Source organism: Amia ocellicauda, chromosome 8 (assembly GCF_036373705.1).
Source record: "Amia ocellicauda isolate fAmiCal2 chromosome 8, fAmiCal2.hap1, whole genome shotgun sequence".
Taxonomy (NCBI): Eukaryota; Metazoa; Chordata; class Actinopteri; order Amiiformes; family Amiidae; genus Amia; species Amia ocellicauda.
Window position 1 is genome coordinate 29445821 of NC_089857.1, and position 15498 is coordinate 29461318.

The following is a 15498-nucleotide window of genomic DNA, read 5'->3' on the forward strand; positions in this document are numbered from 1 at the left end:
TCTAAATTGCTTTAGTTATAACATCTCCAGTTGAATACTGCGGTCTGGATTCTCACACATACTCTATATTGGCAGCACACCACTGGAATCCTTAACGAGCTGCACTGCTTTCCATTTAAATTAGAAATATAATTAAGATTCTGATTAAGATTAGATTTATTCATTAAAACTGCATTTGATTTTTTTTTTTTTTTTGGCTTTTATGACTAGATGTAAAACCAGACACATATGGAACGTCTAAAAGATCATGGAGAGAATTTCAGAAATGGGTGAATCTGACAACTAAAAGTCTGTCTGCCGTCTGTTTTTAAATACATGCTAAAAATGGTCACTTGTAATCCACAATCCACAGGATGTGAAATACAAGCAGAGGCATAGACTAACAGTAGGTCAAAAAGACATTCAGAGCCTTATACGAGTACCTTGGCTTCAATAATGTAGAAGACTGGGAGCCAGTGATGATTTTTTCAAGACAGGTATACTCATTGGAATGAACGTAGATTAAAACATGTGTTGCAAGGTTTATTTCCAACTGTACATTTTATTTAGATAAACTAAATTATGATCAAGTGTGGAGTTTAGCACAAGGCTGACATACAGTAGAAGCTGAACAACAGTCTGAAATACTTTTAAGTGAAATAATGTTACTGATTAAAAACACTATGAATAATAGCAATGTGATGGATTTGAGTTCAGAAGATCAGGCAATTCACATCATAAATATGGTAAAGAGATTTTGTGAGTCCAAAAACATTAAGTCAGGAAAGTGCAACTGTTATTGCAGCACAGACATTGTAATAAAGCTTTAGCCCTTTACTTATTTTTACCATTATGTTTGTCTGATGAGGGAGCAGTAGGAAGAAATGTAATTAAGTTAGCAACCGTCTGTTTAGACTCTGAAAGGCCATATTCCGGGCTTGTGTCAGAAGTATCCGTCTAAAGGCAGTGAGGCAGTGAGCACCACCACTATTCAGTGCTGGAAGTGGGTAATTTACACCTGAAGGTCTGAGGTCAACAAATCTTTTGTGGTTTTAAAATTTATGTATCGCAGCTCTAGGAATGTGGATGGAAGATTTTTTTTTGGTCCCTGAAAGGCACTTAAATCAAAGGTCGAAGGTGAGTTGCTAGAATAAATCATTTATGGCTGGAGGTAACAGCAATGTTTTGATGTCAGACAGCCTCCTAGGTAAACAACAGTGATTTAAAACCCTGGATGTATATAAAGTCCTGCCAATACGAAGGGTCGTATCAAAACATGTCAGCTTTCCTTCCTGGGGGGGGGTTCATGTGAGAGTAATTATAAGATGGCATTTGTATACAATAGATGTTTCAGAAACTACCATACTGTTGGGAATAATTAAGAAAAGATGTTTACAGAGTCTGAGACCTACTAAGTAGCAGAGTATCACACAGGTTCCTCAGTTTGCCTGTTGCTAAAGACCATTTCCTTATTACTTTTATGTTGCACCCCCCCTAAACATTTAATATTCTATTAAGTCAATTAATTGTGATTAGCCATATTTAGTGACATCAAGCACTAAAAAAAGTTATAATCTTGTGAGGGTTGTGCGGCCATATCTGCTCAAGACAACACATAATTGTGACACAGCTTAAAGGGAAAAGAGACATATGGAAATTATTTTGTGGTTTATAAGCTCTATTATCCCCTCTACACTTGTGATGTGAATGCTTACCTGGTAGTACTCTGAGTTCAGCATCGCTGCCTGTCCTGGAGCTGCCAGGATTTTCTGCCAGGCAGCGGTACGTGGCAGAATCAGGGGGCTGCACCTTGCTGACCTGCAGTGCTCCAGAGGGCAGCACCACCACTCGGCTCTCAGGGCCAAAGCTGAGTGGCAGGTCCTCACGATTTTTCTGCCAGTGCACCACGGGCATGGGCTCCCCTGACGCCTCACACTTCAGCAGGGCTGTGTCACCTATGTACGACGAGACAGACTCTGTCGGGACCACCAGCCGCAGGGGGCCTGAGAGCACAAGGAGGAAAGAGAAAGAGAGAGAGAGAGAGAGAGAGAGAGACGTTATTTCAAAGACCCATCTATGAAAGACCTACATAAAACAAAGCGCTCCAGTCCCATGCAAAATCCTACTCCCTTAGTCCCAGAACTCTCTGAGGCAAATCAGTTTTTCCTTTAAACTGTCATTTTATTTCACTCGTACTGCTCTTTGACACTAGCTTGCAAGAAAGAAGTTCCTTATTTCAGTGCGTTGATCAGGAGACACATACTAATATATTCCTAAAGCCGTATGTGTGACATAATTCCCAAGGTTTTGTGGGTAATTTCATGGACAGCTTGCATTTTCAGATTTTCCTTATTCTCATACTCTTGTCATTAGAGGAAAAACTTGACAGACATCAAGCTGTATCTCACAATGTATCATTTCTTTCACCTGTTCCTTTGTCAAACATAATCTTCTCAGAGTACATGAACAAAATATACTATACACTAACTATAGATGCAATTAACACATTATAATTACATATTACCTAGCCGAGAACTGTGCTTACTAATATGGTGCTATTTGTTTTTATCATTGATTTTCCTTTACTGTTTTTTGTCTTGTATTATTATTATTATTATTATTATTATTATTATTATTATTATGAAGTGTTTTTTGCCATCTGATAATGTATTTTACAGATATTTTGCTGCAGTGGTGTGACCCTTTGGCCAGGTTGTTCTTCTGAATGGGGATTTATTCTCAATGAACTCATCAGGTTAATAAAGGTATTGATTGACATTGCCTACTGACTTTATTCTGACCTGTATTGCTCGTGCTTTCTTACTCCAGTACACTCTCCTTGCACGTCAGCTGAGCTAGGCCTCTATGAGGGGTGAAATCTGGCATGTGGCCTCATGTGGGCTAACCTGAACAAACAGGTTCATTTTCTGAGCCATCCAGAGCATATAACCACTACTTGGATACTTAGATAACTTCCTTTCTACAACACCTCTTCTCCTCAATATATCATCGTCCAGCTTTTTTTCACTGCAGTCAGCTGTAAGTTCATAAATGCAAGAAGACATTAAAACAATGACACAGTACACAGACCACATACACAGATGTGGTGCTTAAGTGTAGTGTGTCTTTTAAGTTATTGTTTTAGTGGTAATAGAATAACCTGGTGCAAAATAATTAAACATGTTAAGTGCCACACTCTAACTCTGATCTACATCAGTCAATATACCAGCATAAATACGAACACTGTGACAGAGAAGCAGATAAATGGGCTACAAAGTAATTCTAAGCTCCAGCTCCTGGGGTTTATGGTTCTGTCTATATGCCTCTCTGCTGCTATAATTTCACATAGCCTGAAATGGCATGACTACAGTGCTATCCATAAATGCTGTTTTCTCATTTCCATAAGGCATGGTAGCCTATAGGAGTAAGCCTGCATCTTGCTTGCTGTGTACATTGTACATTTGTGTTCAAAGACGTCACAGGCTTCAATTTTCTTAACAGCAATTGTTTTTTTACACTCATATTGCATGAAACAATGAAGACTTTTTGATTTATATTGGATGCTTATTCACAACACACAAATATTTTAATCCAGGTTTTAAAGCATCTGATATTTTACAGTATGGAAAATCCCAAGAGAAAGAATTACAAGCATCCATGTCTCCATAAGAATGTGTTCTCACCAAAGAGCTCAGTTTGGATTTACAAGCTATAGCAGCCTGCTGAATTCCTCAGGAAGGTCAGCAGTGTCTTTCCTAATTACTGTTACTTTACAGAAGCTGGCCCTGAAATCGTATCACCAAAGTCATTTTCATCAATGTTCAATTTGTTTTTGTCTCTTTTCACACATGTGAGAGCAAGCCTAGATGGTCTTCAAAGACGAGTCTCATGAAATATTCAGGGAAACAGCAAGCAAATGAAAACAACATTGGGTGGAAAACCTACAGGGAATATTTCCTGATGCCCATATTGAAGAGCAAGTGTTGCATCCATCTAAGGCCATTAGTAGCGCAAACGTAGGAAAGCACAAATTACTTTAAATTGGACAATTTAGAAAATATTATTATTATTATAATTATTATTATTATTATTTCAGAATCTTTGTATTTATCCTTTCAATGTATTATAATGTATATATTTATCACTAATTAAATCAGATTGGATTTTTGAAATATACACTTATTTGTGCCCAAAGCATAGTGTACAATGCTCAATTAAATAGAATAGTTTATTATAACATCTTAGTCTTTTTGTCTAAGAAAAAAAAAACATTATATTATTATATTATTATTATTGAATATCAATCAATCATTTAGTATTTCACTACTGTGATCCTCTGAAGGTGAAAAAGTTGTAAATTCTGAATTATGAATATGCAGATGATCTGGTCTCGGGAGGCTATAAAGAAATGCAGTCCTTATTTTAGGCAACGTTGGGTTTCACTTTGGGTTTCACTTTGAAATTACATACAAAAAAATATGTTTCTAAAGAATTCTTTCCAAACAATGAATGGTTAACAGCATCCCCAAACAGCAATTCCTTTACATATCCACAGCTGACATAAAACCCAGCGATGAGTATGCAAGATTTACACACAGAAAGCCAAAAAGCATACATAGGAATTAAATGTGTTCCAATATATTAGATAAATATGGTAACACCTTGTGAAAGACAGGTATAAATAGGTTTAGTCAGAAATGAGAAGCTAGTCTTGCTATTTAGTATGGCAGCATAAAATATTAGTTTTTTGCAGAGCCCTTGGTAAAAATAAAATAAAGTAAAATAAAAAGGTAAGATAAACAAGTTCTGAAAGAGTTCCAAATTGACTTTAAAAATTGTATAAACTCCTGGTATGCTCTGTAGCCTTATTGCAGCATTAATATCAAATGTATCCAAAGTTAAATGTCCCTAGCCGAAAGTGAGGCTAATCTGAGGTCAGTAATGAGCTCATAATAGGCACAACAGATGGCATTACGGCTATTGTTAACTGGAAAAAAAGTTTGTGTGTCTAGCTTTAAAAATTCTAAATAAAGTTCTTACATTTTTTAATGAATGCCTTGTGGAGCTGGAAACGAAACGTAAGAAAAAACATAGTTACTGTGATATAACCTACCCCTTAAGAAATAGGCCAAGCCTCATAATACAAAATCTTGAACATGAATATAAATATATTTACATCAGTGTAGTGTACTTTTAACAGAAATAACTACACTTTAATATTTTGTCAATTTTGGGTCGAAAAGTGTAAAGTAAGAGAGTTGAAAGGCGTTACTGCTTTCAACCGTGAGATTGTCCTTGAAGGAATAACCATCAACACTAACAAATAGCACAGCATGGTATAATTTCCCTCTGGAAACTTTTCTGCACCAAATAAGCATCCCACTATGTAAGAGAGCTACAAAACATTTTCAATCATACTGTAGTCATTTTGTGATGGTTGCTGTGTATTTTTCAATTCAATAGGGATTTGAGACCATTAAACCATTTAAATTCCAGGCTTGGTGCACAGTTATTGGTGACTAACACTGCCCTACTTCCAACATGAGTGGTTGAGACAATCAACAATTTTCACAACAACCTACATACAAGTTTTGCATTTTACTTTTACTCTAAAGAGAAGTTATTCGTTCATAGTATATCCCATGACCAGTATGATGATTCCCAAACTTAACATGAGCCTCTCATGTTTTCACTGTTAGTTTTATAGCTACCAAGACCCTAATGTGAACTCTGAGTAAATGTACAAATGTCTCACTGTGGGCCACTGCTCTTTCTATTTGAAAGAGTGCCAAAATTCTGCATCAGCTCCTCTGCCCTAACTTTCACAGAGCATGTCTGACAGATGTACAAAACCCTATAGGATTTCACCTTTCTGTACTTGGATTTATGGAGCAGTTAAAGGCTTACTATCAAAAAGCTACTGTGCTGGGATGTCTCTAAGTTCTTATAGCTCTTCTGCTAATATTTGTTCATCAGAGGGGATTTTAGTATATTGAAACACCCCAGGCACAAGGATCAAGCCATGTGAATATGTGTGCTGTAAACCACTCGTTCTTAGTGGTGAGCTGACCCTACATTTTCAACACCTCATCACCAAGTACCATCAACTGGTTCAGAAGAAGAAGAAGAAGAAGAAGAAGAAGAAGAAGAAGAAGAAGAAGAAGAAGAAGAAAAAGAAGAAGAAGAAGAAGAAGAATTGTAAAATGTAAAGATTCCATATTCTTTACAAAGTGAAGGTTTACATAAGTCAATATTTTTTGACCAATTTAACTTTACTGGTGAGAATATAATTAGAATTAGAGGTGACACCATAATTGTGACCACCAATGTAAATGTACAGTATGTAAAAATAGTATTATTATTTATTTCTTAGTAGACGCACTTGTGCAGGGCAAAATATAAGAGCAATACAAAGTGCAAAAATACAGTGCAGTTCAAGGCATAATACATTTTACAAAATCCCAAAATGTTTTAATCGATAATTTAATCTCCCACCTTCTATACTACAGAATCCATTCTATACACTTACAACATCCCTGAGGCTTGTCTGCTATGTTAATCTTGAATGCTCCTTTAATTGGAGTAAGCACAATTGAAATCGCAGAAGGATCTTAAAAAACATGTTAAACATCTCTTTTAAATCTTTAAAACCCATTTTAAGTCCAATATTCACTTAGCAGCCTAATTTCAAAATTAATATCTATGCTATCATTATATTAATGATGACAACTAGGGATAAAAGCAACCAGTGAAGGCAATCACAATTAAAATGCAATCTCTGATTTCAACATGCACTATTTTACAGTCCCTTAAATTCCAGCTGTTTCTCTACGAAAGCCGATCAGCTGTAATAGTGACCAGTTGATGTGTACATACAGCACCATACAGTACACAAAACTGCAAGAAGTCACACAGATACACACAAACTACACTGATCCTGCTCTCCTGCTACACAATTATCTGAAATGAATGCTCTTCCGCTCTTCTTCTGGATGTTACTCATTGCATTTTGCTTCACTAGATATTGCGCCATTTGGACATCTGCAGTTATGCTATAAAGGGAAAATGTCAGGAAATACAGATCCTTATGGAATCTCCAGGTAGTAAAGAAAATGCAATACAAAAAAGCATATAAATAAGTATGAAGTCATGATGAGGCCTGGCCAAAATGCTAGAGGAGTCTGAGAAATGCCTGAAGAAATTACGAGAAGGATAAATTATTGAAGAGACAATTTTGAAGACAGGAAATTACTTAAAATGTTAGATAACCACAAATGTATTCATATTTACTTAAAATATTCACTTTACCATTATTATATTTTTGTTTTTTGTTTGCACTTCTCTATTTACCTACATGTAATAATGCCTTCTCACATTCCAGCATATTTCAATTTGAGCATGGCTTATCTGGATGTGTGACGGCTCCTTGCTCTGTTTGTGTTGCCTTCTATTATCCCTGGAATCTTGTTTTATCCTCAAATAGTATGTGTTGCCTGGAAGACTTAACTTTCAGTTTCTCCTTTATCCTTTTAAAAGGTACCAGAATCATGCTGAGGATGTCTCCCTGTCTGTTTAGATTCATCCTCGGAGTTCGATATGTAGCAGAATGGTAGTAGTAAGAAGTAACTGAGAGATTTGAAGAATTAGGGTTCTATGTTCCATACTGAATTGAAATGACACCTGTTTCAGACATGTAATGTTCCTATCATGTCACAATAAATGACAGTACCTTTTCTAAAGATTAGTTTGAAGACAAGCTTTGCTGTCATGTTCATCTCTGAGGGTTTGTCTACTTTGTACTTGTACATTTTTACATGTATTGCATGGGTGTGGGCGTTGTTTTTTTGGTATGATTGTCTGATTTGCGAAATGCCCTGTCTGCTGCTTGTGATGTTACTGATGGATACATCTGTAGCAATGTGCTTTGAGTTTTTGAGGATTTGTGTACCTCTATCTAAACTGATTGGTCTGTAATGTTCTGTGACATTGTTCTGTTTATTACGTGAAACTGAGCACACATTTTACAGTCAGTTTATTGGGACAGACTTATAAAAAACAGTGGCAGAATCATATACTTATGAAAATTCAGCTGCTATAATCAAATACTTATGAAAATTCTGCTGCTCCGCTTTAGGTAATGAGGCCTTGGAGGAAATGTGTGTGCCACTTTTATTTAATTTGAAGGGAATAAATAAACTGATACTTCTTAAATGTGTATGTTGTTCTTATACTAAAAAAATATATCTTGTTGTTTTTTCTGCACAAAGAGATTTAATAATGCATGGAATACATTATCAAACTTTCTTGAGGAGGCTAATACACTGGGAGTTTTCCAAATTAAATGTGACACTGAGATAGAATTACTTTGGCTCTGATGAGCTGAATGGCCTGATCTTTTAATACATTTTCTTCACCTTCTTATTATCTCTACATGTTTGCTGGGTGAATCTGACTAGCAGAGTACTGAACTTTTGTTTTATCCTTCTTCTGCAATGTGATTATTTTGGATTATCTTCGTCTACAACTGTGTGTGAATGTATGGGAAAGAGGTTGAGTTTGGGTGCATTATTCACTCCCTTATTGAAGTAAACCACCGCAACTGATTAAACCTGTGCAAATCCTCTTTTCAGCCTTCAGTCTGCACTATCAGTTCCCTCCATCAGAAGCCATTTTTATTTTGAATCCACAGTCTTTATTTTGAACTCACAACTGAGTATTACGACCATTAATTGAAAAGCTTTTATTACACAATTTTTCAAAGAATGAAAAGAAAAGCTGTTACTCTTCTACTTAATTTATTTGTGAAGTAATCACAACTTCCACTTATATAACAAATATAAATTAAAAGCACTCTCAGAACAATTCAATCATCCCTTTTTCATGGGCGAGCAATTAAGCAAAGAAGGATGTATTACGTTTGTTCCCATGCACTTTCCATAATGGTTCCTGCAGAAATGTTTGACACAGGGGCTGATTTTATCTGCTGTCTGATTCACATGTTTCACTTTTGCTGTGCACTACTATCCAGACCAAATAATAGTGTTTTACAAAAATGAAAGCCCTTGGTGTCTTACAGCAGTTGAGAGTAACACTTGGAGAAACCACAACTTCCATGGAAATTCCAGACACCTCGGCTGTTTTCAACTTCAGAACGAAAGATAAACCTTGCTTCTTGAGTTCTGTCAATGGGAGGAGGCATTGACTATACACGCCACATATGATGATTGATATTCTGGACAACAATTTTGTAGGGAGGGCCATAATGATAACAAACAGCATCTCCCACTCCACGTAAAACTGCAGCAGGAGGACTGTCTCACTAGTTATCCAGTCATCTATCAAAAGGACTGCTACAGTCATTACATATATGTCTGTTGTCCTTGCCGATTTACAATACAGAAACTATAATGGAAACAAAAAAATAATAATAATGTATCTTTTGAGAGAGCAACAAAAGTAAAATAAAAATGGAACTGATGTACATATTCATTTTGTGCTACTGAGGTTTGCTTTATAAACCTTGTAGTACAAACCACACTAGCACAGCAACGGCTCTTCTAAACACATATGAATTGGGTGCTTAAAAAAAAAAAAAAACGGATGCTATTTTGAAACATTAAAAATTAAATCTTAATATCAAATATAAGATTCAAATAGATGTAGAAATGGCATCCATTAAAAGCAAATAGTAATAAAATATATTATTCAGTGCTGTGTTCTCAGAACATTTAGTAGCAACAATGACATTGTCAGGAGTATACACTCACCTAAAGGATTATTAGGAACACCATACTAATACTGTGTTTGACCCCCTTTCGCCTTCAGAACTGCCTTAATTCTACGTGGCATTGATTCAACAAGGTGCTGAAAGCATTCTTTAGAAATGTTGGCCCATATTGATAGGATAGCATCTTGCAGTTGATGGAGATTTGTGGGAAGCTCCCGTTCCACCACATCCCAAAGATGCTCTATTGGGTTGAGATCTGGTGACTGTGGGGGCCAGTTTAGTACAGTGAACTCATTGTCATGTTCAAGAAACCAATTTGAAATGATTCCACCTTTGTGACATGGTGCATTATCCTGCTGGAAGTAGCCATCAGAGGATGGGTACATGGTGGTCATAAAGGGATGGACATGGTCAGAAACAATGCTCAGGTAGGCCGTGGCATTTAAACGATGCCCAATTGGCACAAAGGGGCCTAAAGTGTGCCAAGAAAACATCCCCCACACCATTACACCACCACCACCAGCCTGCACAGTGGTAACAAGGCATGATGGATCCATGTTCTCATTCCGTTTACGCCAAATTCTGACTCTACCATCTGAATGTCTCAACAGAAATCGAGACTCATCAGACCAGGCAACATTTTTCCAGTCTTCAACTGTCCAATTTTGGTGAGCTTGTGCAGATTGTAGCCTCTTTTTCCTATTTGTAGTGGAGATGAGTGGTACCCGGTGGGGTCTTCTGCTGTTGTAGCCCATCCGCCTCAAGGTTGTACGTGTTGTGGCTTCACAAATGCTTTGCTGCATACCTCGGTTGTAACGAGTGGTTATTTCAGTCAAAGTTGCTCTTCTATCAGCTTGAATCAGTCGGCCCATTCTCCTCTGACCTCTAGCATCAACAAGGCATTTTCGCCCACAGGACTGCCGCAAAGTGGATGTTTTTCCCTTTTCACACCATTCTTTGTAAACCCTAGAAATGGTTGTGCGTGAAAATCCCAGTAACTGAGCAGATTGTGAAATACTCAGACCGGCCCGTCTGGCACCAACAACCATGCCACGCTCAAAATTGCTTAAATCACCTTTCCTTCCCATTCAGACATTCAGTTTGGAGTTCAGGAGATTGTCTTGACCAGGACCACACCCCCAAATGCATTGAAGCAACTGCCATGTGATTGGTTGGTTAGATAATTGCATTAATGAGAAATTGAACAGGTGTTCCTAATAATCCTTTAGGTGAGTGTATACTATGGGAGATTATAAAGATAACTTGACATAGTCTTGCAGAGTGATGTGCAGAGCTCAATCAATAGACAGAGAAATTCAGGTAGCTATGCAAACATGCAAGGCAGAAATAGGAAAACTAAGCAATAATTTCACCTTTTCCTACATAGCACTCAACTCAGCTGTACACCAAATCTCACCACATCAGAGGAAAACAGGAAAGAACTAAGTTGCAGCTCCATTACCTTTGTTTAAACTGGTAAGCCACTGAAAATGCTTAGAAAGGGCAGTAAACCACATAGACTGAACTAAAAAGTAATTGAGAAGAGTGTTACTAAAAGGTCAGATAATATTTGAACTGTACATCACCAAGAGAAAAAAGTAATTGAGAAAGGAAAAAGGAAAAAGAGTGACTGTCTGAATATGGTACTTACAGAAAACATGAAGGTGGATGAGTGAAGGTTAAAGGCTTTGCCACAGCATGAACAGCTAAAGATTGAAGGCACATTTATAAATGAACTATATCCTTTATATTGCATGTACGTTACAATGCATTATAGGAGGCCGCTTATTTTAATATGATAATGACCCACATCATACAGGAAAATTTACCTAATTTAATCAAATGCAAAAGAACCAGATATTTGGAAATTGATATTCAGGCAAAAAAGCCAGTAATACCACAAGTCATCCTGTGTAAGAATACAGGAAGTTTTGATGACATGCATTTATATTTTTAACTTATATTTATGTTTTCCTATATAGGATATATATTTTCAAATCAATATTTTAATTCAGTGGCCAGCACTTCACCTATTCCTTAAAAAAACAGCATACGTACTTGAAATAACACCCATACCAAAAATTGTTTGATTTATAACACACTGAACACTGATTAGTGGAAGTGGTATTAATTTAGCCTGTACTAAAAAAATTACAAAAAACATCACAAAGAACAGCCGAAAAGACAGACTTCGAACTGTGATAATCTGAAAACAAGGTCTTGTATCTTTTGTTTTTCTGCTCCTCCAAGAGGTGACAGACAGGTTGAGAGAGAATGCATAAACCCTGCCCTTTCCTCAATGAAGGCTTGTTAGTGAGATGTCTGATGAAACAAACACGCATGGAAAGCAGCCCTCAATCAGTGGTTCTCTGTGAGCCCTGCTCTGCGGTGACTTTTGGGTACAGAAATCAATACAATTGCACAGCTGAAACACCCAATGATAACAGGCTCTCAGGATATTATGATGCTTTCTTCCATAACACTGAGCAAAAAAGGTTGATGCTTTTACCACATAAAAGGAAAAACAGCACACAAACAATTTTAGGGAAACATTTATATAACCTACCATATAATCCTGAAAAACATATTTCTCCAATCCCAAGAATTTCTGATTTTTCAGAAGTGCAGATTAAGTAGAATGATGTCAGCCATTAATACAACCACAGTCAAGCAATTAATCACTCATCACATTTATGGTTTATGTCTCCACTCTCTGCAATTCTCAACCAGTGTGTCACATCCTCTTATAAATTGTTTTATTTGTATGTTTTTGTTGTTCTTCTTCAGCCATTGCTCAGTCATAATTGTTTAAAGAAAAATATAGGGAAAACTGTAATCTCTGTAATCATGTTTCTTATCTACTGAGAACAATAAATTGCACACTTCATAGCAACACAGCCCCTCACCTTGAAATTCTTACCATATGATCCAAAAAGAGGCAACCAGTTTGAAGGACAAAATAAGATATGAATGAATATACAAGCTTTCAGGGTCAGTGGTTAGTGGAATAAGTCTATATAAAAAATCAGACATAAAAACTCCATTGGATCTATACACCTAATGTCACTAACCTTTTCAAATGAGATATCATGGACTTAACTATACAAAAGGAATCAGTCAGAAGGGGGGAGAGCGTATGTGCAGAGTAATTGAGAATCTTGGGAGATGTTCCACTAAGGAAAGAAAGCCAAGGGAAATTGCTAGTAGGAAAGTCCTGAAATATTTGTAACTCAATGCCAGGAGTATAAGGAACAAGATGTTAGACCTAGAAGCCACAGTGCTGGCGTGTGACTACGATGTTGTAGGAGTGACAGAAACATGGCTTACAGAAAATGATGGGGATGAATTTGAAGTTGAAAGGATATACACAGTTTAGGAGGGACAGGCAAAATCGAAGAGGTGGTGTCAATGTCATTAAAAAATTACATTTAGGCAGAAGAACTCAAATTAGATCCCAGTAACGAAACAGAATCTTTGTGGGTTAAACTTTTGAACAAAAGATCCGGAGGATTAGTGGTCGGAGTGTGTTACAGACCACCCAACTCAGATACAGATATTCAGAAAGATGTTACATTGTACAAAGTAATCAAGACGGCATGTAGCAAGGATATGGCTTTTACAACTGGGGATTTCAATTTCCCAAACATAGACTGGGAAAGCCCAGTTGGGACTACAGAAGCAGAAATAGAAATGGTTGAGATGGTAAATGACTGCTTTCTAACTCAATTTGTCAGGGAACCAACCAGGGAGAGTGCATGCATTGACTTGATCTTTTCAAATGACCAAGATAGAGTCAGAGGGACACTAGTTAGAGAACCAGTGGCAAACTGTGTTCACAATATGGTTAGCTTTGAGGCATACTTTCAAAAAACAAGGACCAAGTCTAAAACAATGGTCTACAATTTTAGAAAAGCAAACCTTGAAGGTATGAGGCGGCACTTAGAAGAGTTAGATCTCAGCAGCACAGACTATTCAGAGGGACTTAGATAATATTCAGTTGTGGGCCGACACCTGGCAGATTAAATTCAATGTGGACAAGTGCAAGGTATTACATGCAGGTAACAAAAATGTCCACTATAATTACACAATGGGAGGAATATAACATATAATATAATATAGTAATGCATGAGAAAGACCTAGGAGTCTCTGTGGACTCCTCACTTTCTCCATCCAAACAATGTGGGGAAGCAATAAAAAAGGTAAACACAATGTTAGGGTATATTGTCAAAATTGTAGAATTGAGAACAAGGGCAGTGATGTTCAGACTGTACAATGCACTAGTTAGAGCTCATCTGGATACTGTGGACAGTTCTGGGCTCCACACTTCAAGAAAGATATCGCTGCTCTAGAGGCAGTTCAGAGGAGAACAACCAGACTTATTCCAGGTCTGAAGGGAATGTCCTACTGAGAGACTGAGGGAACTGAACCTTTTCACCCTGGAACAGAGGAGACTACGTGAGGACTTGATTCAAGTCTTCAAAATCATGAAAGGCATCGACCACATCAAACCAGAAGAGCTTTTCCAGATCACCAGAGGGACACAGGGACAAAGGCATTCAAGATGGAAAACAAGAGACACTTCTTCACACAGAGAGTTGTCATAATCTGGAACAAACTCCCCAGCGATGTGGTTGAAGCTGAAAATTTGGGAAATAGACTGTATAGGATCCTTGGATCACTTAGTTATTAATGGACACCAAAAGATGGGTCGAATTGGCCTCCTCTCATTTGTAAACTTTCTTATGTTCTTAATTTGTCATTTGTAATTTGTAATTTGCTCTTAAAAAAAAAAAAGATTCCTGTGAATAACCGTATGCAAGTTTTGTCTACAGTTTGTCGATTAGTGCTAATAAAATATTATATTAAGCTAAACATACCAAAGTTAATTTCATGGAGGTACATACAAAAAAAAAGTAGAATAAAGCTGAATGAATGAAGAATCATTATAAAATATAAGTTCATTATTAAAAATGTACTAATCTCCCAATTTATATTTTGATTTTTTTAAACTTAAAAGGAGCACACGTTTTTCTCCCATTGTTTTTGTAAACGTGTGAAGTTTATTTTCAAAGGCTGAAAAAGATGATGATGATTTATTAATATATAAATGTATTGTAACAAACTCCAAAGGAACACATATAAAATGTTGCACATCCCCATCCTATCATTGGCTAAATAGAACATTTAAATCCCAGTTTAGTAGTTTAAATTAAAAATGTATCTTTGTGTTTTTAGAATATCAATGCACGCACCAACGTAGGTGATAGCACTGAGTCAAAGCAATTAAAAATAATTTTCTAACTCCAACCTTTCACTACTTCTGTAGTACAATCAACCAGCCATAAAAAAAAGACCAATTTATGTGTAACTATACAACAGTATAATAAAGAACAGTGCAATGGTGCAGTGAAAAGTGCCCCTCCATACATGTATTTGTTCCTGCACATGACAGTAAATTGTTCATATGCATTATCTATGCATTCACACGCACAAATCCTTCTACCCGGTTATCAGAAATTCTCTTCAATATCAAAATGTTTTTGATCATTAGTAACATACGTTAGGCCTTTTGCTTCACTAATCCATTACTAGACCAGCTAATGCAGACCATAAAGCCATTAGGTCACAAGCTGTCACGGCATCAAGAGAAAATGGTAGTAAATGTACATGCATAGATCTTTTAACCAGCAATGCCAATGACATTATTATCAGAAGGGAGGCAAGTTGTGAACTCAAAATTAGAGGCACACTTAGCGTGGTTGTTCACACTAAGTAGAAGTACTATTTTAAAT

At 36.7% G+C, this 15498-nt stretch overlaps 1 protein-coding gene across 1 annotated transcript in view; it reads right to left on the reverse strand.

The window, feature by feature from the left end:
- dcc (DCC netrin 1 receptor) overlaps positions 1-15498 on the reverse strand; it is a 309571-nt gene that overhangs the window by 163691 nt on the left and 130382 nt on the right. Inside the window, exon 3 of the mRNA XM_066710967.1 lies at positions 1695-1982. Coding sequence (XP_066567064.1) covers positions 1695-1982 — 288 coding nt within the window. The remainder of the gene's footprint in view (positions 1-1694; positions 1983-15498) is intronic.